Raw genomic sequence first — 22,936 nt, forward strand, 5'->3', positions numbered from 1 at the left:
TGGGAAGGGCTGCATGCTGCCTGGCCACCACATTGCCACTGCTGCCCGGCGGCTGGCTGCACAGCTCTGAGCATGGCTCCGTGGCAGCAGCGGGAGGTTTTGTAGGCAGTGGCCATCACCACCATCACAGGCCTCCAGGTAAGCAGCAGCAGCCGCCGTGTGCAAGCTGCCCCCATCCCTCGCTGTGACTGCAGAGCCAGCCACAGAGCTGTGCTCCGGCCGCATGCCAGCCTCCCTCTCCCCCTTCCCTGGGCAGGTGGCTGGACAGCATGTGTGTGGCCCGCACGTGGTGGGCACCACCACACTGCACCCTGCATCGCTTGCCCGCAAAGCCCCCCCACAAAGGGGCACCGTGTCCTCATCCCCTGGCCCTGCTCCCAGCTGAGATGTGCCGCCTGGGGCCGGCAGCACCCACCACTCCCTCAGCCCCCAACCATCTTCCCCAGCCTTGCCCCACAGCCCCCAAGCCCCACTTACCTCTACGATCCAGAGGCAAAGGGCTCTGTGGTGGCAGCGCTTGCCCACAAAGCCCTCACAACCCTGCATGTAGCCACCACCACCCCACACCACCGCAGAGCCATGCAGCCAGGTGCAGGGCATTCCCCTGCATGCAAGCCCCCCTTTTCACCCCCCAGCTGGGCGGCATGTATGTGACCCACACACGGTGATTGCCACTGCACTGCTGCTGCTGCTGCTACTGCAACGCCCTGTGCCACTTGCCCACAAAGCCATGCAGGTGTTCTTGGGATGGTAGTGCAGGGTACAGTGGCAGAGTTGCGGTGGTGGCCAGCATGTGCAACCCTCCTGTCCGGCCAGCCGGCATGTGTGTGGCCCACAGAGTGGCACCCTTGCCCTCACCCCCTGGCTCTGCTCATGGGGGTGGGCACAGGGGCACACTCCCCCACTTCTTGATCTACGCCGCCAGCACCTTCCCTTTCCCACGCGCTGCCCTGCCCCTTCCCCCAACACACTTACCTGCTGGGGTGGGTGTCAGTTGTCTGTGGGCCTGAGGGGCTGTTGTGAGGGGCATCAGGAGGACTGCTGACACTGTGGGGGGGATGGCGGGGCACCAGCAGCACTGGGGGGGAGCTGGGGGGGCCTTAATTTTTATCATGTATTTTGTGTTTTTAAAATCAGAGAATTTGTAATTTTTAATCTGAGAAAACCAGGATCCCTGGTGATGACACACTGTCAGGGAAAACACAGATTTCTTTTGGTGGGGGGGAAGAATCAAGACAGATTAACAAGAACAAATAAGAGGATTGTGGCGGAAGAATAAGTTGAAAGGAATGGACAAGGATAACAATAGGGATTGTTGGCAAGGGTAAGTAGGAAAGGATTGGATATAATTTACAAAAAGAGAGACTAGCTAGCAAGAGACAAGCTAGCAAGCCAGAGCCTTTCAGACGCTGCTGCTCCAAGAGAGGCAGCACACAACAGGCACAGATCACTTCAGACACAGCTTTATATGCTGTTTCTATGTCCCTCCCCCAGAGCACTGTGACTGCAAGGGAACTCGGAACAAGATCACAGTCGATGGACAGCTACAGATGTCAATATCAGAGCAGTTTTCCTCCCCACCCCGCCCCCATCAGCCTTTTCCACATATGGCAGATTCCCCCATCCCCTTCTCTCTTCTCAGCGTCTGTTTGCTGCAAGTCTTCCAAATCTCCCCAAATTGATTCAGAGGCTTCCAATTTGATTCAGACCTTTTAATGGGTCTCCTGATTCAATTCGGATTCAGAGATTTGGCTGCCGAATTGGGCCAAATCTCCTCCGAATCGAATCGACTACTGAAGCTTTGCACAGCCCTAATATCCAGTCCCCTCCCATTCCCGCACGCTTCCCACCCCTCTGCTCCTGCTGACCAGGAATGGGGGAGGCGTACAGTCACTCCTGTCTGCTTCAGTCAGATTCTGCAGGTAGCCGGGCTCAGCCAAGGACAGAAATGGCAGTCCCCTTCCCGGTCCTGTCCGTCCCAGTCCCCATCCCGCCCCACAGTGTTCTCTGAAGCAGGACAGAAGCAGCTCTGTCAGCCTCCTATCCCCAGAGCAGCCAGGGACAGCAACAGCAGCAGGTGGGGGGGCAGGGGCAGGGAGGGAAGATTCTTACCCAAGTGCACAGTCAGGTATGCCCCCCAGTTGGGTGGACGTGGGGAGCTGGAAGCAAGGGGTGCAGTCACCCCTACAGCATTGATGGCTGCTCTGACACCCCCGTTTTCCAAAATCCTGAGTATGTCCATGGTTATGGCTGTGTAGAACAAGAACATCACCTAATCTTTAGCTTGTTCACTTTCCCTTCTCCTTCTCCAAGAAAAGATAGTTTTAATTTTCACAGCTGACCTGTCAGTAGCTTCTGGCTCCTCAGCCAAAAGCTGAAACTGTAGCTATTGCTAAAGACTGGACTCTATGGGAGGATCTAGAATTTGGACAAAAGCTAAAAAAAGTCTGCACGGCTGTGAAACAGAAGAGAAACCAGGAACAGCTAACAGACAGCCAAACTGCCAAAGAAGGGATAGCTTGATTAGTAGAATGGTAAAACTGCTTGAGATAGAGAAAGAGTCGTTAACACCTATGGGGTAAAAAAAGAGATTAGCAGGAATCAGATAGATTATAATGAGCCATGAAGTCGATTGATTCCCTCCAGGCTGCCTGAGTAGAATGCCACGGCTTAAGCCAGTAATTCTCGGGTGCCATGAGATCCTTTTAAGGGTGCCACATAATGTTAGCACTTTTAGGTGTAATTTTAAAGATTCTAAGGATCCCCTTTACATGCCTACAGTAGATAAGGATGCACAAAATAAACCCAGAGATTTCAAATAGTAATCCATAAAATCAAAACTTTCTGACCTGCTGTGGTCTTTGAGTTCTTTACACCAGAAGAATTGCTCTATTATTTTTCTACAGGTAAAACAAAACATGTAAAAACTATGAATTGGCATTTTCTGAGGGGTGCCTCAAGTCTAACAAGGAGAACCACCTCTTCTCAATCTTGACAAACCACCATTTTAAACTTTGAGTGGAGCAGGAGTGAAAACTGGGTGCAACCACATTACTGCATCTTTCCTAGATCTGCCCCTCCTTCTATCTGGCTGCTGGAGGGAAGAGAAGGAAAAGTGATAGCAGCTGTCTTACAGCATCTCCATACTTCTGTTCTGGGCATAAAAATAAGCTTCCCCACTCCTACTGCCAGGACCTTCACCCCCTGGAGGCAGAGGGTAGACCAAGGTCACCTTCCAGGACAAGGGAGGACTCGGGGATCTCCCATACTGTCCAGCCAGGGGGTTAGACCAAGGCCTGCTGCACCAAGGTCCCCTCCCCTCCAGAGCTTCGCAACAGGTACAAACTTCTTGCAGCCCCAGTAGAGCCTTCAGAGATGCCAGCTCCTGCAGGCAAGGGAGGATTACCCATCCCTACTCTCCCTAAGACAAAATGCAGAGTGGTCGTCATGGGAGACACCTTCCTGAGGGGGACTGAGGAGGCAATTTGCCGACCCAACCCCTTAGCCCAGGAGCCCGCATCTGGGACATAACCGAGAGGATCCTAAAGATTCTCCAGCCCTCCGACCACTACCCTATGCTTCTTATCCATGTGGGCACAAACAACATGGCTTGGAGCAATCCCAGCCGGGTCATGAGAGACTACAGGGCTCTGGGGCTTAGGGGGTTGGGGGTGCAGGTGGTCTTTTCCTCGCTCCTCCCGGTTGTGAGTCATGGGCTGAGGAGGGAGAGATGGATTGAGTTAGTCAACCAAAGACTGCAGTGCTCGTGTCATTGTGAAGGCTTCAGCTTCCATGATCACAGTCCGCTCTTTGGTGAGAGAGGCAGTGAGCTGCTGGGAAGAGATGGCCTCCACCTCAGGGTACTTAAGGAGCTGGCAAGCATCATAGCTCTGCCACTAGCATGGATCTTCAAGAACTTGTGGTGCTCAGGCAAAGTGCCCGAAGATTGGAAGAAGGCCGATGTGGTGCCAATCTTCAAGAAGGGGAGGAAAGTAGATCTGGGGAACTAAAGGTCCATCAGCCTGACGTCTATCCCAGGGAAGATCTTGAAAACAAAAAATCAAAGAGCCCATTCTTGACAAACTGACTGAAGGCAACATCCTGAGGGATAGCCAGCACAGGTTTGTGGCAGGTAGGTCTTGCCTGACCAATCTCATTTCCTTCTACAACCAGATGACATATCACCTGGACAAGGGAGAAGAGAGTGACGTCATATATCTTGATTTTAAAAAAGCTTTCGATCTGGTATCCCACGATAGTCTCATAGAAAAACTGGCCAACTGCAGCCTCGGCTACATTACAGTCCGCTGGCTGGGGAACTGGCACCGAGGTCGGACCCAGAGAGTAGTAGTTGACGGAAGTCAATCATTGTGGTGCACCATGACCAGTGGTGTCTCCCAAGGCTCTGTCCTTCGGCCTATACTCTTTATCAATGATGTGGACATTGGTATCAGAAGCGGACTGGCCAAGTTCACTGATGACACCAAACTTTGGGGTAAAGCGTCCACACCCAAGGACAAGATGGTGATCCAGGCCGACCTTAACAGGCTGGAAAACGGGCGGATGAAAACCTGATGGCCTTTAACACCGAAAAGTGCAAGGTACTCCACCTTGGGGGAAAAAAACCCATAGCATGCTTATAGGCTTGGCAGTGCTACGTTTGCTAGCACTATGGCTGAAAGGGACTTGGGGGTCATGATTGACCACAAGATGAATATAAGCCACCAATGTGATGTTGCAGCCGGCAAAGCAAGCAAAACTCTGGCTTGCAACCACAGATGCTTCTCTTGTAAATCCCAGGATGTCATCCTCCCTCTGTACTCAGCCTTGGTGAGGCCGCAGCTGGAGTACTGCATCCAATCCTGGGCTCCACAATTTAAAAAGGATGTGGAGAAGCTTGAGAGGGTCCAGAGGAGAGCCATGTACATAATCAAAGGGCAGGAAAACAGGCTTTATGATGAGAGGCTGAGAGCTATGGGACTCTTCAGCCTTGAAAAGCTCAGGCTCAGGGGGGACCTGGTGGCCACCTATAAGTTTATTGGGGTGTTCACCAGGATCTGGGGGAATGCCTGTTTACCAGAGCACCTCATGGGATGACAAGGTCAAACGGTCACAAACTCCTCCAAAACCGTTTCAGACTGGACATAAGGAAGAACTTCTTTACTGTCTGAGCCCCCACGGTCTGGAATAGACTGCCACCAGAGGTGGTGCAAGCACCTGCTCTGGACTCCTTTAAGAGTCAATTGGACATTTATCTTGCTGGGATCCTGTGACCCCAGCTGACTTCCTGCCCCTGGGGCAGGGGAGTGGACTCGATGATCTTCCAAGGTCCCTTCCAGCCCTAATGTCTATGAAATCTATGAAACCCCCCAGAATTTTAGAAGGCTAATTTTTGGGGGAAAAGATGCACGTGGTATGTGAGTAAATACAATATTGTTCTTAATGGGCACCCTCTTAAGAGGTGTTTTAAAGCCAGGGTGTTAAATATACAGCCTGTGGGCTGGATCTGGCCTGCAGAGCCCCATACTCCAGCCGTTAGTGCTGCCCCATTGCCCCACATGCCATGCCAGTTATTCCTGTGCTGCATGCGGTGCTTGCTGGGGATGAGTCTCAAACTGCTCAGGTGCATACTTGAATAACTGACTGCAGACAGTTTGCTAGCTCCATTTGCTTGAGAGAGAATATTAACATTTTCATACAACAAATGTCACTTTTCACTTTAATACAATCATTCATCTTAAACTAAAAGCTGATATTTTTCTGTAATTTTCTTCCCTACCCTCACCTCAAGAAACAACCTCTCTCAATTTTGGGGTTCTTTTCTTGAATTACATCTAAAAGGTATATCTTGCTATATAATGAATCATTCAGAATTTATAAGTTCAATAGTAAGTTTAGAGAATTCAAATGGTAATTTTACAACACACTGCCACTCTAATAGAAAATGGAAAAGCCCATCACAAATCAGTCACTAAAAAAACAAACAGAATTAAAAAAAAAAATCTGCAGCCTGATACTCCTGCAATTTACAAGCCTTAAACAGATGGAAGAGTTTGAAATCCAGAGTTTTGTTTTACCATTAGTTAAGAATGCTGAACACTAAAAATAAATATATCACAGACGATAAATCAAAAGGCAATCAATGATTCCCTCAAAGCTACTGTAGGCATGTAAAGGGGATTCTTAGAATGCAGCTAAGCCAAAGTTATCCTAAGAAAAAGGGAGGACATGCATTCTTTGCTGATTTACTACATTCAGCATTAAAACCATGGAGAAGCATTAAGTACATAGATACATACATAATATACTATCCAATATTCAAGCAGTACAGGAGTAAGAAGTTAGTAGTTCAAGTAATGCTTTCAAAGACATGCTCAACTAACACTTTTGGCAACACATTTTTAAAATGTACTAAATGTGCATCTATAGACTCTGTGAATGACCACCACAAAAGCTTTGCCATGTTGCAAGTTACAGCAGCCACTGAAAGTACTGCTAAGTAGATAACTTACCTTGTTCATTGCTTTCAGTTGGAGATTCCTCATGCCGAAGGAAAAATTTCACCTCTTCTCTTCTAGGTCCCCATTTCTGTAGATGGTCATACATCATATGATCAAAGGGTATGGGGCGTTCTGAAAACGTAGAACAAAATTGTCCGATTCCAGCAATATCTTGCAAGTTAGCATGATCAACATTAAGCAAAGTAAACAGAAGTTTACAGAGATTTCAATTTATTTGTAAAATGAGGGTATGTCTTTCTTGGTACTTCAAACCTGATTTTTTAGGGTTTTTTACATGTAAAGTCAAATAGAAACCAATAAAAAATAAAACACGATATTTAAAAATTACACTATTCATGCAATGCAACTAACTGCCTACCATCCAGAACATTTCAAAGTTTATAATCTTGCTGTATGCATATTTAAATCATGTCAGAAATTCTTCATCACCAGCACTCTCTCAGACAGCTGAAGTGTTCAACTCTGCTCCTTTCTTTTTTTTTTTCTTATTTATTTATTTATTTTAATTACCAGCCGGGTTTTTTTTGTTCCATTACCAAAAGTGCTATATAAGGCTTGGAGTGAAATCCCTAGTCTAAAATGATATATAATCATTTGATATTTCACCCCTAAGAATCTGGCTGCATGTTCCCACTCCACAACAGGAGATTATACACTATTAGCCACTAATATATAGACTAATACTGGATTACAATTATTGGGAAAACAGAATAAATCAAAGTAAATTCTATGCAACATTACAACTAAGTCTTAAACAAAGAAATAAAAGCACAATATCCTATAGCTATAACGTCACTTAATTAAAATTAGGGTATTTCTTTAAGGCCTGTTATGTTATTAGCCAAAAAATATTAATGGAGGAGGAAGGAGAGAGAAGCTTATTGTAAATTCCAAACTGGTGATTTTTTTAAAATCTAGTATATTCAGATTATACCTTCATCAGTTTTTCAACCTGAACTTTAATGTTTAAAAACCTTACTTCACAAAAGGCTGTCACTTTCCTAAAAATAAACAGCCAGAAATGTAAGGAATATGTATACAAGAAGAAACCAATAATGCATTTCAGTCATCAGGAAAGGCACTGGATTTTAAAACTCCATGTAAAATGTAAGGACAAAATTCTTATTTATTAAAACAAACAAAGTTCCCACCAGGTATGGCTACACATTGAAAATAACCAGTAAGATTAAGCTTCTAGATTTCCCTCTATAGATAAACTGTGTTTTAGATAAATGTAGTTTGTTTTGTTATTGTTGGATTATTTCAAGTATTTCAGATTAAAAACACTTTTCCTCAAGGAGTGGCATGCCTCTGATCTACCTTTTGTCCTCTACCAGCCAAATGCTGACCACTCCCCCAAAGACTATTTGGAAAGCAGTTGCAAAAAACAGGCTGGCCAGAATACCTGCTAAATGAAGTAGGAACAGGGAAAACAGAATAAGAAACCAGGTTTGAAATTAGAGTTCAGGTTATCATTTTCATCTAAGCATTTTGTTTGGACACTCTCTGGCAATAAAAGAAATGCAAATTAAACTAATATTTTCCTAATCTAATAAATATTCATCAAGAAACAATTTCAATTAGCCCCATACTGATCTCTATGCTTGCACGGCTAGATCGTTACTGTTTCTCAAGCTAGCTTGCTTCTCTCTACAATACACAGTACTCGGCAGGGTAAACATGTCCTACCGGTTTAGTGGATTTTATCTAGAAACTGCATGCAAAGTCCAAATTCTTTTCTGTTGACTTTAAAGCACTAAGTATCTCAGGGATCTTTTTAAACACTTCCTCACACATTAAAAGTAAAACGGCAACCTCCAACTCTGAGACAACCATAATATTAGGAAAAATAAGCCTTGAAACATTTCTTAAATAATACTTTAGAGGTATCAAAAAAATGAATCTGGTTCAATGTGGCAGAATTACCAGGAAGAACACAACTTTCCAAAATGACAAACACCTAACTATCTGTCAACTGAATTTAAAAGCCTTAAATTTTGAAGAAAAACAGCCTGAGAAGAGAGAACACGTGTGAAAACTCAAAGAGGGTACATAAAATATACTAAATTCAAGAAAAGTCTTTATTCTTATATTTCCTGGGCTAACTGAACTGTAAAATCCACAGATGCTCAGTTTTTAGAAGAAGAATAAAAGTCCTCATACCTTAAGTACTGTTATTCCAAATGACCATAACAAGCAGTCAAACATTTTCCCTTCTCAAAATTAAAAAAGAGAGTTAAGAAAATAAATCTAACATAGCGAAAAAAGTGTGGGGGAAACCCATCAAAATTTACTTGTATTATACAAGGTACAACATAGGAAAAATAAAGTTAAAAGTTACAGCACAGAGAGGATGGCTGGCAAATAGGCTGGGACAACTCAACCTTAAACGACTGATTGTGGGCACTAACTTTTAGGCTAAGCACAATCAAAAAGTCCGAGGCTGAATCAATCTTTGCACATTAACCTAAACTGCGTAGATTAAATGGAGAAGCAAGGGAACAGACATTCACTTTTGATTCCGGAAATGCAGGCACATGCCTGCAGTAGCTCAGGCCTGAAGCTGGGGGGCACTAGAGTGAGCCCTCCCTTCCCTTTGGCAGTGGCCGGAAGGCTGGAGGGAAGCTAGGAGAGAAGCCCTCCAAGCTTTTCCCCCCTCCCTGCTTGAGCTGAGGTGGGTGGCACGTGACCAGGCCCCAGCAGGCTGCTGAGTATGATTGGGGGGATTTAAACCCCGACCCTGGCCTGCACAGACCCCAGCCAGGGTATCTCTGGGAGGCGAAGGAGGAAGCGGCTTCTGTCAGGCTTTTGTCCTGTTCCCCGCTGGACCCCAGCCCAGCCTGGTATACTGAGGCAGAGGGGATAGGGGTTTTAACCCTCTCCCCCATCTGCACGGGACCTCAGCTGGGATCTGCTTGGCAGGGGTGTGGCAGCCTCTGCTAGGCTTTTCCCCATATGCTGCTTGAGCAAAAAGGACAGGGGCATGGTCAGATGCCAGCCCCGGGTCAGCATGCTGAGGCGGGGGGGGCAACATCTGGCCACACCCTTGCCACCTCTGCTTGAACAAAGAAAAGCCTGGCAGGGGCTACTTCCCCCTGCCCCTCCCAGAGACACCTTGGCTAGGGTCTGTGCAGGATGAGGTAGTGATTTTAAAAGCTCTGCAGGAGCTGCTGCACCCCTGCCAAGCAGACCCCAGCTGGGGTCCCATGCCAGTGGAAGAAAGGGTTTAAACCCCGCTTCTCCTCGTCACCATAGTGGCTGGCCAGGGGCTAGCGTCTGGCCATACCCTGCTTCTCCCACTCAAGCAACAAGCAGGGAAAAGCCTGACGGGGGCTGCTGCTCCCCTGCCAGGCAGACCCAGCTACAGCCCAGACCCGGGCTTCCCACCCCTACCCCGTTCTCCGCCAGCCAGAGCAGTGGTAGTGCTTTGGCTAAGGAGCAGAGGGACATCCAGCCAACCCTGCTCCATGGAGCTGACAGCACAGCCTAGCCCAGGGCAGCAAAGCCTCCTGGGATGCTGGTGGACTGAGTTAACGAACCAGGAAGGGGTCTGGGACAGAGGTTTCATAAACCAGTTTGAGCCACATCAGTTAAGTCTGATACTACATTCAACCAGATTTATTGGAAACCAGTTTTGGCCATTTTGAAAGCGGTTTATGTGCACTGAACTTCTGTTCTGTTACAGGTTTAAACTGGTTTCTGATCACTTAAACTGATTTGTGTGTGTGTGTAACTTCTGTCCCTAGTCTTAAAGGTTTGTGTGCCATTGCTATATCTTTTAGCACCTTTAAGTATCTGGGCAGCATAATCTTAATTTTTTTTGATAAATTCAATCAGATTATTCCCAAATTTAGCTCAACAAATGTGAGCAACAGGTGATTTTCTTTTTCAATTTTTTTTCTTGAACTTGGATGAACTTTGTCTTGCATTTCTAATAGCAAAAATGGTTCAAAATATTCTGGAGGGGGGAAAAAAGTATTTCCCAGACATTTACTGAGCAGAGGCTTCCTCCTCAGAAGCTGGTAAACTCTGTAGAGCAAATCTGAGGCTAAGGCCCTTCACACTTGTTTCTCCTAAATTGCTCTTCATTTTTTTTCTGTAAATCACACAGAGGTGACATGTCCCAGCTGAAATCTACATTAGAAAGAGAAGTTGAAGAAACATTCTTTTTCTTCCAAAAAGCCCTTTTAAAGGGATCTAAAGGTCTGCAAACTGGAGTTGGCACTCTAGATTTAGCCTTATGTCCAACATTCAGAGAATGAGAGAAAAAAATTAGAGTGAAGCTGCTATATGGTTTCTTCTAGCCACTGGAAAGGTATCTTTGTCACTGTGTTATGCTTTCTGAGTCATAGTAAAAAAAAAAAAAAAAATCCACTTTACTTCTTCCACGACTACAACACTAAGACTTCTGGCAGACCAGTGGCATGCAAACAACCAAAAGAACATTAGTCAGAATTATGGCATCTGGCAGTATTGTGGGTGGTTGATACATCTTATCCAGCTACTTCAGACATGGCCAGGGATGGACAAAATTGCTTTAATTTAATTTATAGTCTCAAGCATTCTTCTAGGACACTGGTACTCAACCTTTTTCCTCAGTGGGATGGACGGGTAGTGCCCAGTCTGTCTGCGAGTCGGATATGGCTGGTGGTCTGATCTGGCATGTCGCACATGTGCAGCAGGCCCTATCTGGCTGCACAGAGGTGGATGTGAGGCAGCCTGGCCCCAACCCACCCTGCGGGGGATGGGGACTTGACCCAGCCCTATGGGGATGGGAGGGGTTGTGACCTGGCTCCAACAGGGCCCCACAGGGGGGAGGGGACATGGTCCAGCCCTCTGAACTTTGCCCCATAGGGAGAGGGGTTATGGCCTGGCCCTGATCTGGCCATGGGAGGAGAGAGGGTGTGGTTTAGCCCTAATGACAAGCCCTGCGGGGTTTGGGATTTAGGAATTTGGCAGTGGGGAGGGTGGATGCATTAAATTGCTACCACACCCCTACTACCAAATATCCCAACCCACTGGGATCCTTGCAAGCCAGATGCAATGGCTCTGCAGGTCGGAGGCTGAGCACGCCTGCTCTAGGATGTATGCTTATTCACTAATTGGCCATAGCTACCTCCACCAAGCATTCAGAACAGCACCTCAAAGTATCTTGGTCATAGCTTAGTAGTTGTTAAAAAATATATATTGCTTTCTCTTTGCAATTGTAGCTTGTCTGTCACTTTGAAGGATTCCCTAGAAGAAAGTCCTATCAGCAGCCGTCTTCCCTTATGTCCTTCCCACCAGGGTTATAAACGGTGTCCACCCAAATACTGAAATCAGGCTAAAATATAGCAAGCATCTACCATGTTTATGATATTAGGCAGATGCCACCATTATTCATGATTTAAAATGAACTGTTCAGGAACAGAAGAAACTATCACATATTCCCTGGGGCAAGGAAGAAAAACTAATTGCTGTCCGGCTCTCTTGCCATTTCAGCCTAAATACTGCCTCTGCACCTCTAATGACATGCTTGAGATCCTCAGTAGTTAGCATAGTAGGCTATGCAGTCAGAGAAAATCTACCAGGGGGGCCAAAAGCTAGCATTCCAGAACATAACAAATTGGGGGGGGAGCACGCACACAGAAATGGGGGAGGAAATAGGCTTTAAAAAGGGAAACAAAACAGGGTTAGGTAGAAGAAACCAATGAAATAACTGAACCTTAACATTAATGATGTCCACATTTTACCCTCTTGTCTAATACAAAAAGTTAGGGAGGAGACAATAAAATATAAAGTTCAGTGACTGCTAAGCTAATATAGAAAAGTTCAAAAATATGTATTTTAGAAATTGCCTTCTTAGAAAAATAACCTTAAAAAGAAATCTACTACTCCTTTTCTTAAAGCATCCATGTACTTTTGGGGTTCATGTTACATTTGTTATTACAGTTTTCGAAAACTGGCCAAATCATTTCCAGAAAAAAATCCTACCTAGCCTAGACACCATTTAATCTGTTTACCATTTCCTTTACACATTCTCTTCCTAATTTTAATTAAGGAACACTTTACAAGATATATTCTATACATACTAATTATGCCCAATTTAGCTGTACCTAACTTTGGCCACTATATAGGAAGAGAAGAGAATTTCAATCATGCTATTTATCTCATCTAAAAATCACATTCCGTTTTAGATACCAATACCTTTGTTTTTCTTGTCCCTAAATCCCAAAAGTAGCAAGCCAAGTCTGTGCTCACTGTTGCAAAGACAGTGGCTTACCAGAATTACTCTTTAAAAATAAGTTTAAAAAGCTGATTGCTAGGTTTTACTACTCCTGAAGTTAGCTAGGACTGCAAGTACACTGAAATCTGGGCAGCTCAATAGGCAATTTCATAAGAGACTTGTGCTGTAAATGCCTGCAATGGACAAAGTAGACAAAGTATTTGGTTGGGATGCTAGGAAGTAGAAAAAATAACCTGACCTAACCATTTTTTTTTAATGCAGAAGTACTGAGGAATTGATGTTCTGACCCAGAACAACTATCTGCTAATTTTGGAACAATGGTAGATGCTCTGAAGTTAAAAGCTGAAACTAGTTTCCCATTACAAACCAAGGCCCTAGTTCTGCAAAGGGGATGCCTTCCTGACTAAAGTCAAAATGTTTTGCCTCCAAATAGGAGTTAACAGAACCAGGGCCTGTATTCTCAGCTACACACACACACACACTCTTTTTTCTCCCAAACAAAATACAATTTTGCATGATAATCTCACTCAAGGGTAAAGATTTCTGAGAAGCTTAATAAAAAAAGGAGTTTCCAAAATAAACCTGAAGCTCACTTTCATACTTTTTTAGGTCAATGGACTAGACACTCAAGGCTCATTGTACTGGTTTGGTGAGAAGTAAAACTGTTAAGAGTTTGGGGAGGAGGGAAGGCATAAGCATGAGAAGGAAGATGGCTGATGGGGAAGGAATTTGGGATAATCTACACTAAAGCAAATGCAGGAAACAAGGACAGAGAGAGAGAAAAAAAACAAAACAGAGACAGGCCTTGAAAGTAAAATGAAGTAGTGTTTGTGCTGCCCAGATTAGATAGGTACCAGATTCAGAAAACATGGGAGGAACAGGAAACCAAGGCATTATAACACAATTTAAAAAAGGCATGTAAGTTAAACATCTATTTCCACCTCCCTCAGGGTTTAAAGCTTGCCTCAGCCACTTATTTTTTACTGGTGCAACAACACATGTGACCATGAAGCATTTATGCATATAATAAATAACTTAAAAGTTTAGTTATTACATAACGGCCATGTTCTGTCCTTGATTTTTGACAGACATTCCACCAATCCCAGGTTAGTAAATCAAAACTGGCCCTTTTATTTTCTACTGGTTCTCCAGTAAATGGAAAAATGCTTTGCCAGCTGCATGCCACAAGGTGAATTATTTTTTAAGTTTCAACCAGAACAGTTCAGAAATTTCTTAGAACCAGCATTAAGTTCTGCCATGCTAAAATAAGTCTTACAATTGTTTGATCAAGAAGTTCTTGCTCCCTTGCGTGTTGGGGCAGGAAGTTGAAATCTGGCAAATCAGGTGAAGTAGCAAGGGGGGGGGAGGGGAGGAAAAGGAGGAGGGTAGTCTTTTTCATCACAGCTCAAAATTTGGCCAAGTTATAAAACTCTAAATCCATTAAAAAAAATTGCAATGTATATATGCTCAGGGACTTGCTGGCAATTTTAGCTGTGAAGTTTTAGATTCTATTCTAATTTTATCATAATATATAAACACAAGAGGGATGAATTAATATTGCAAACGCAATTTAAATTCTGGCATTTCTTAACCTTTGAGTGTTTGCTTTTGCAACTTCAATATTAGTGTTCTCTGTATGCAGTTTATAAGTTTTAATATATTTATGTATTAAATATAGCATGCTGATAATGGAGAGAAAGAATTTGGCTGCTTCTCTGCTGCCAAATATCTGGACCCATGGGGAGCCCTGCAGGCCAGACAGTGTGGCCCTGCGTGCTAGACCAGGCAGGTACACAAGAGTAGCCCGGGGCCCCATCCAGCACTCAGGGGCTGGCTGAGGCTGCATGGGATTTGATCCAGCCCACAAACTGACCCCATACCACTTATCTGGTTGCAAAGCCAAAAGGTTAAGCACCACTGCTTTACACTTAGAATAGGAAACCAACAAGGCAGAGTATCTGAAAGTACTCTATAATTTTAGGAACACACACAAAGCATGAGGTAAATTTCTTGTCAGGGAGACAAAAAAAAGCACAGAGCACACATTCCATATTTTCTACCTGTTAATAATACATAGCTGTTTCCACAGCTGCAGGAGTGGGGAAAATGCTGTAAGAATTCTCGTTTTCCCTAAATTAGATGGCAGAAATAAAAATATCTTGTCATCTATCCATCTATGAATCTCCTGCCTTTTTTTTTTTTTTTTTTTAAATTCTAGTTGGACAGCAACTCCTATCCTCGCCTTCTACTGTAGTGCAGGACAGAACAGAGAAGAAAATATTCAGAAATAGGAAGTAAAGGTCTCAAACTTCTTTCATTTGTCAAAGAAACTGCTTTCAATTCAAAGAGATTTCATGCAAGTATTAACAAAGCCACAAGGATGCATATTTGTTTGATGGTGATGTTCTATAGCAGAAGTTGCATGTCTGCTTGAAGAAATAGTTCAAATATTTAACTTATCTCTTAGAAGAAGTAGCCTACTATACAGAAACTTAAATTTTGGATTCTTACATCAAGTGTCCACCATACTGGAAAATGATGAACTACATCCAAAAAGACCATCATTTCTTCATCTAACTCGTTAGAGAAAGTTTGAGACTACCAGATGGCTGCACTCTTCATCAAGGCACGAACAAGCAAAATAGTCTCATAGGCAGGGGTCTGCTTATCTCGCTGCGAGACAAAGCAATTTTCGTGGCTCGATAGCAGCACAAAGACATAAAGCATATAATTTAATAGCAAATTCAACAGAAAGTAAATGATATCATATGATTTATTATATGCCTTAATATTAAATGTAAATATATGTAAATTTAAATATATTATCATAATACACAATATGAAGTGTAACTTATATCGTAATTTATTACATGTAGCATTCTACAAAAAGTTTCGATGCCAACCTTAATAGAAACAATTAATTTTAGAACAGGTACCCGTCACTTAACATCATCCCGTTTAACATTGTTTCATTATTACATTGCTGATCTATTAGAGAACATACTTGTTTAAAGTCATGCAATGTTCGGTTATAACATTGTTTGGCTGCCACCTGCTTGTAGGCAACTACTGTGACGTAACTGGATTAGCTTAACATCATTTTGCTTAAAGTCAATTTTTTCCAGAACGTAACTACGTTAAGCGAGGAGTAGCTGTAGTTAAATGCTAGCATGCCGCATCCCTCAGCAGTTGCAGCTGACAACCTCCGTCTCTGCAGTGCGAAGACTTGTCTATATACTGAGATCGCAGTTTCTGCATCCACTGAATTGGTTGGAATTGTAAAACAGCATTTTGCCAAGTTGTAGAGATGTGAAAACCGATCAGAAACAGAAGCCCAAAAAATTCAGTTACATTCAAAGCATCAGGCATGCTTCGACACAGTTCACGTAAGCAGCACATTCGTTGCCACAGTCTTTCTGCCATTGATGTAATTAGCTGAGGGTTAAAACTCAGAAAAGGCATCTGATTTGGGTCAAAAATGTGAATAGCACTAAAAAAGTAGGTAGCCAGTTGTTTAAAATCAAGGTGGCAGTGACTGATTGTACTTGTAGTACTGATTTTACTTTGCAGAGCTATTGCCTGGGACAGTTCTTGCCTCCGCTGGTTTTCAGTTTGACAATCTGAAAGCTGTTGTGATGCCGTATCTTCAACCCAGTTTATCAAATCCATCTGTTTGTTGAATCAAAACCTCCCCCCTTTCAAACCACATTAAAAGCTTCATGAACCAGATCGCATTTTCAGGCACAAACTTAACTTGTTCTTCAAAGTTGCCCTGTTTTAACAGATCATGTAGTTTAAGCATGCACTGTGTGCTGGGTGCGATTTCAAGCTCCTTGCACACAAATTGCTGGTAGTACTTAATATTCCTTGCATAGTAATGCACAGCGTTAAACCACAAATTTTACCTTGTAAGCTCTAGTTCTGGCAGAAGTGACATAGCTGTATTTAGATACCTGCTTGGACTAGCAATGGACTCCGTGCATCAAAGCTTACAGTCTGGCCAATGTTTGAATGTTTTTTTAAAAAGAGGAAACCAGTCTATCCACATCAGGAAAACATGTACGTCAGATATCACTTACTAAACAAAGAATGTGTGCATTGTAGGTAACATGAATTGTATTGGACATCATTCCATGGAGCACATCGGAGAAAGCTTTGCACATATACATTGCATTATCAGACAGAAATGCTGAGATCTTGCTAAATTCTAAGCCATAGTTTACAACAGCCTTCACTGGTTTGTGCTACACTTGAAAAACTAAGAGCTAGTTCAACTCACATCTGTCTGAAAAACAAGCAGGTTACTGCCTTTCCACCTCCTAGGTACAAATAAAACATGGAGTACACAGCTATCCTGTGTATCGGTTGCTTCATTTGCTACCATCAAAATGGATTCAGATTCTGCCAGGCATATTTTGTAGACTGAATGTGCAAAGCATTTACTCCTGGTAGATAATCCTGGTAAAGTATGTTTGCACATGGGAAACTGCCAGCATTTGGTATGTGCTTAAGTACTCTTAGTTTCGGGTTATCAGTTTTTTCCAAAGGTATGTTGGCAGCAGTGAATGCCTCCGTGAGATTGAATGTAGCTTCTCCTCTTGTTAAACTGCTTTCAGTGGTTCTTTGAAACAACAAGGACATTGTAATTTGTTTTTTGTTCTGACCTTCAGCCTCTGCAGAAGCCTTTCGCTTTACATGCAATTCGAACTCTAAAATGGCAATCAATGCAGTTTTTCCTCGATACATCCAGAGTCACATCACATGACTGGAAAAAAAACCCCAAAACCAAAAACAATTTACCACCACCTGAATGTAAGGTTCCTGCAGGGAACTGCAATCCACAATTCTGAGCTGAAATGTATTTAGGTTTTTTAAAATCTCTTTTCACTTATCGTTAGACTGCGGCATTGAGTTTAACTTTTTAAAAGATGGCGCTGAAACATTTTCACTTCACTGACTGGTGCCTTTACTTAGTCTATGTCACCAGCAGACAGTAACTCTCAATCGCATGATCTCCGGCTGCAGTGACTGTCGTACTGTCTTTGTATTGCAGTAAGCATTGGGACATTCTAAAACAGTGCATTATATGAATAATATGCTAGTTTATTTTTTTAGGTGGATTTCACTGAAAATCGTGGCCAATGCAATAGTTCCTGACAACTGTGGACAACACTGTTTTTCACGGTTTCTGCTAAAGTGCAAAACCACCAATTAAGTAAACCCCTTCATATAAGCAGCTACCAAGGATGTCCTGGAAGTTCTCTCATATGTGCTCTGCATTCTACAGTAAATTAGTTCTCAAGACTGATACTGTGGACACTGAAATAAGAACAATGACTGGAAAGCAAAGGATTCCCTATTTAGCTGGATCCCACCCACAGGACATTAGGCCTATTTCAATGGTGTCAAACACATTATGTCCATGTCCACATTATGAATTTGTACAAGCCACAGCATATTCCAATTGTGAAAAAACTCTTCCATTTTAAAAAGGAAGTTTCAGACCATCATGGATGTGCAGAAAATGGAAAATAGTGTCTAAAGGCAGCCAAATGCCAGAAACAGCAAGTCAGGATCGTAGCTTTCCCTCAGCTTTAACTAACCTTGCTGACAGTTTCACATCCAATGATGCTTTAGATGTTGGCATTAACTACTATACTGCTGATTATTTGATCAGCCAGACTAAGAAAAGCAAAGAGAAATTCAGAGAGAAGAACAAAAAGGAAAGAATGGCATAAGTTTTGATGCTCTTAAAGGCAAGTATCTTTTCCTCCTAAGTAACAACATATGCAACCATAAAGCATTTAGCAATTAATAAATAATTTAAAATTTTAGTTCTTAAATAAAGGCCATTTTTATCCTTGATTTCTGACAGACCTTCCATAAATCTCAGAATAACAAATCAAAACTGACCCTTTTATTTTGCACAAATTCTCAGGCAAAAGTACAACTAGAAGTCATGTGCATACAGATTCAGGTTTCTCTCTTAATAAATTACATCAATTTTTAATCAAATTCCCACTGAACTACTTTTTTGTTTTTAAATACCATTTCCCCGCCACACTTCAGCCAAGTGGCAACTTCCTTCTCCAGGTTCTTTGCAGAACTCCACAACATCTCGACAGGTCGTTTCTGGTGTAATTGGAACTTCTGTCAAAATCTGTTCATTGTTGCTCAGGAACACAGTTAATATCATCTGAAAAAGAAGAAAAGTGGTACATAAATAAGACACTGTTGGGCAAGAATAGAAACAACAAAATTTTATGGGTCCCTTTACAGTGCCCAATACTTGCGATTATAAGTCGTGTTTTCAGTTCCTTTAAATAAATTTGCAAAATTTTAGCCACTTGGACTAAAAGCTTTTTATGCTGTGTGTCTGTCAGATTAAATACTTGGAGAATTTTTTGTACTCAGAACAGTTTCTGAGAACAAGGAAAGTTCTAGCCATATTGTTTAAAAAGCCAAACCAAAAAAGCTGAGCAACCCCTTCTTTGAAATACCATAATGGCCCCATTCTTTGGCTAAAAGACTTGAAACTTGGTAAGGTGTGCATATCTTCTATCAGGGATGTAGTTTTTATTCTCTTCATGCATATATATCCAATTTTGGCCAAATAATACATTTTCAACATTGCAGGCTGCATATGCTTGCATATATGTTCACCAGACTTGCTAAAGCTTAACAGTTAAAAACCTCTTAAGAGTCCATCCCTCCCTCAGCTGGTTTGAGCTTTTCACAGCTCCCAGTGCTGAACAGATGGGTAACTACAGCCTCCCCACGGAGCAACTGCACACGCTCCTTCCAATTTAAGGCTACAGGGGTGAAGCCAGACTTTCACTGTAATGACTGCTCTCACACTCCAGGCTAGAGTATAGGAGGACTAGAAATGGGAAGCCTGACTCTTCTACTTCCATGACTCACCTGCTTGCACCCAGGAAGTGTGAAGCAATCAATTCAAATACGGAAGGGACAAAACCAGATTAGCGAAGAAAGAGGAAGAAAAAAGAACGAAGGTGGAACTGGGAGATAAGGCAGGGAAGAAACTATGGCCAGCTAGACAGAAGCTGCGACTAAGAACAAGGAAAACATTAGGGCTAGAGAAAAAAAGTGCTAGCCCAGGATGAAAGGCATCTGAACAAAAATTCCCTGCATGACTGTCTCAATTACTCAGATCCTCATCAACAGAAGCAGAGATGATAATAGTTCCCTGCCTTACAGCTCATTCTGACAGTAAACAGATTTAAAGATTGTAAAACACTCAAATACTATGGTGATGGAAGTCATAAGTTCCTAAGCTAAAGAGAGAAAGATATGACAAGGAGTCTACCTACAGTGGAAGGCTACACTGAGAAACAGTGGAGTAAGTAGACAGATGAAAAGCAGGGGTTGGGGTGGAGGGACAGGAAAGAGGGACTGGCTGGGCAAGAATGGACTGGAACCAGAAGCCCGGGATACAGAAGGGACAGGACTGAGGAACAGGGGTTGGGCTGGAGGAACAGGAGATAGGGACTGCCTGGCCAAGAAGAATAGACCGGGATGAGGGGCAAGGAATAGGGGAGGGACAGGACTGAGACAAAGACAAGAGCAGGGAAGAGGGAGTTGAGCTCAGAGGAAACAGATAGAAGAATCTATATCTACTAGATAAGACCACTCTTGGGATTCTAGAATAGGACCCAAGATTCCCAAATCTCCCCCTACATCTATGTCAGTAGATACCTGTGAAAGCAAAGGCAATGAGGGCCTCATTTACTTTTAGGGCTGGTCCTCCTCGAGGAGGAAAGTATACAATTCTTATTCTATTGGCTCAAGGGCCAGAGATCAATGCAATGGATTTTAGTTTCAGGTCTGTTTATGACCACTGCAGATGTTGATATTATTTCAACTGATGACTTTTTAATTTTTTATTTAAATGTTGAAAATTATGCACATGCCCATACACTTATATGTGCATGGACTCATACACGTGTGCCCACACATGCAAACAGAGTTAAAGACTGTAATGAAAGCTGTGAAGTCAGGCACTCAAAAGTCAGGAACCGGCAGATTCATGCTTGTGCCTGCAACCTTAATTCGACTCCCCTGTGCATAAGCATTGCAATAAATCTTTAATTACACATACAGACACCTTTTCCCAGAGAAGAACTTTCCTTTCAGTATACACAGTGGTTCTGCTCTGAGGATGAATCAGTAGAAGAGATTTATCTGTAGGACCCCTAGCTCATTTGTTGAGGGAATTGGAGGGTGAGTAGTGAATAATGGAGGGGATTACAGTCACTGTGTATCCTCACTTTTTCCTGATTTGGGACAATGGGGTTTGATTCTCAGAAGAGCTGAACACTCACAGGTGCAACTGAAGTCAGTAATGTAGTACAAATCCGTTAGATTTTAGACATAAGGCCTAAATTTAGACATGATACTTTATTTTTGCAATATGCTTCTGTATACAACATGGCTTGTCAATAGCTTCTGCATATAGGTTAAAGGCAGCTTTGCACATAGAGTTTCACAATCGCACCTGTTCAATGACCTAGGGTTACACGAAGATAAGGGGTTACTAAAGGACACTGAGTTTACCACAGCTTCCCCAACACGCATGTGCCATCCTCTATCCCATAATAAGTTGAGTCTAACTTGAAAGGCCCTGACATCCTGTGGAAACTTAGACATAATGGTAAAATTGCGAAACTGCCAATAACTGCTTAACACGCTATGGTTCTTTGTTTAGATAAGCTATAAAAAGACCCTCGGACAAAGACCGGGCGTCGACTCTGCTTTGGGCTACTAGCCCCCTAGTCGAACTTGTTTGCAAACAATAAACATGAGATGGATCCAGCCTGAATGTGTATGACTCTCTCTTGAGGTATATTGGAAAAGCCTCCAGGGACACGAAACTAGCCGTTTGTGCAACAGTAAGAGCTGTACTTGAATATATGTAGTGCTATTCAGAATCCAAAACACACAAAAAAAATAAGCCCCAGGAATCTCACATTCGGAACCGCAAGAGTGGACGCTTCTGATTTTCATCTGTTGATGCTTCAGCTTCACTTCTATACAACTAGTGTCAAACTCTCCCATAAATTCACATGAGTATTTTGAAGATAAATTACTAGATACCATAGTGATGAGTGACAGAAAAGCCTATGAGGAAGTTCATAACTAAATCCAGAGAAGTGCTTAAATAGTGAGCAAATAAAAAAAGATGATGAAATAAGCATGACTTCGGAGAAGGGCTTGAAAGGTAAGCGGGAAAAACAGCCCATGAGGAAGTTAATAATTGTGACTTCAGAGAAGAATCTGAATGATGAGTGGAGGTAAAAGAGACTTAGGGCAATACACTGAATTATACAAGATAATATTCAAGAGGCTCATTAATGAACACTGTTGGTCCAAAAAGACGTGTTTATGGATGCTGAAATGCAAAAAGTGTGTTCATAATACTTTATTCACAGACCTCACTACATTTTCTAAGGAGGATAGTACCCAGAAACTGAGCCACAGTAAATCAGTGATTTGTCCAAAATGACACAATAAGCAAATGATAAAAGGTCATTAAAACAGAAAAAAAAGTTTCCTAGCTCTCAGCCTCTTGTTTAAGTCCTCTACAGTACTGCTGCCCGAGCCCCCCTTCACCTCCTGCCTAAAAGCATTGTATCTTAAGATCTTTGCAGCCAATACATTCCAGTGTCAGAGTTGGTAATCTGCAGTGGTATACAAAATAGCAGAGCAAAGTAACTGCATGTGCACTAGCATTTCAGACCTGCACCACTGGGGACAATGATGGAAGCTGCAGTGTAAACAGAATGTAGCTACTTTTACTTGGATGGCATAATTACAAAAATGCTTGTATCTGCTCTACAGCTCATGTTGGCAAAGTAAAGTGGCTTCTCCAGGCACAGACACTGACTTATATAGATGTGATTGCAATATTCCAGGGCTGTGAAATTTCTTGCAAAAATCCACCTACTTGCCCTACAATTTTGCACTGGAATCTATAAAAAAAATGAAGGTCCTAATCCTTATGGTTGTAAAGACAACCTTGAAACCTGAAAGGACAGTACTAATGCAACAGCATTTGCCTCCATCTGCAAACATTTAAAGCAAAACCACTTTGAGAGGTGGACCTGCCCCATACATCTCAAATCACATCCCCACGGATTCAGGAACTCCACAGCTGTGCAATTGGGCATTC

General features: G+C 42.8%; 1 protein-coding gene across 8 annotated transcripts in view; it reads right to left on the bottom strand.

Moving 5' to 3' along the window:
- PPP1R13B (protein phosphatase 1 regulatory subunit 13B) overlaps window positions 1-22,936 on the bottom strand; it is a 93,131-nt gene that overhangs the window by 57,263 nt on the left and 12,932 nt on the right. For 6 of the 8 annotated variants that reach the window (XM_025197203.1, XM_025197202.1, XM_025197206.1 and 3 more), the window contains exons 2-3: window positions 18,796-18,943; window positions 6,513-6,632 (exon numbers count right to left, since the gene is read on the bottom strand). In XM_025197203.1, the coding sequence (XP_025052988.1) occupies window positions 6,513-6,632; window positions 18,796-18,943 (268 nt within the window). The remainder of the gene's footprint in view (window positions 1-6,512; window positions 6,633-18,795; window positions 18,944-22,936) is intronic. The other 2 variants (XM_025197208.1, XM_025197207.1) reach the window with 1 other exon arrangement.

Source organism: Alligator sinensis, unplaced genomic scaffold (genome assembly GCF_000455745.1).
Source record: "Alligator sinensis unplaced genomic scaffold, ASM45574v1 scaffold85_1, whole genome shotgun sequence".
NCBI classification, from domain to species: domain Eukaryota; kingdom Metazoa; phylum Chordata; order Crocodylia; family Alligatoridae; genus Alligator; species Alligator sinensis.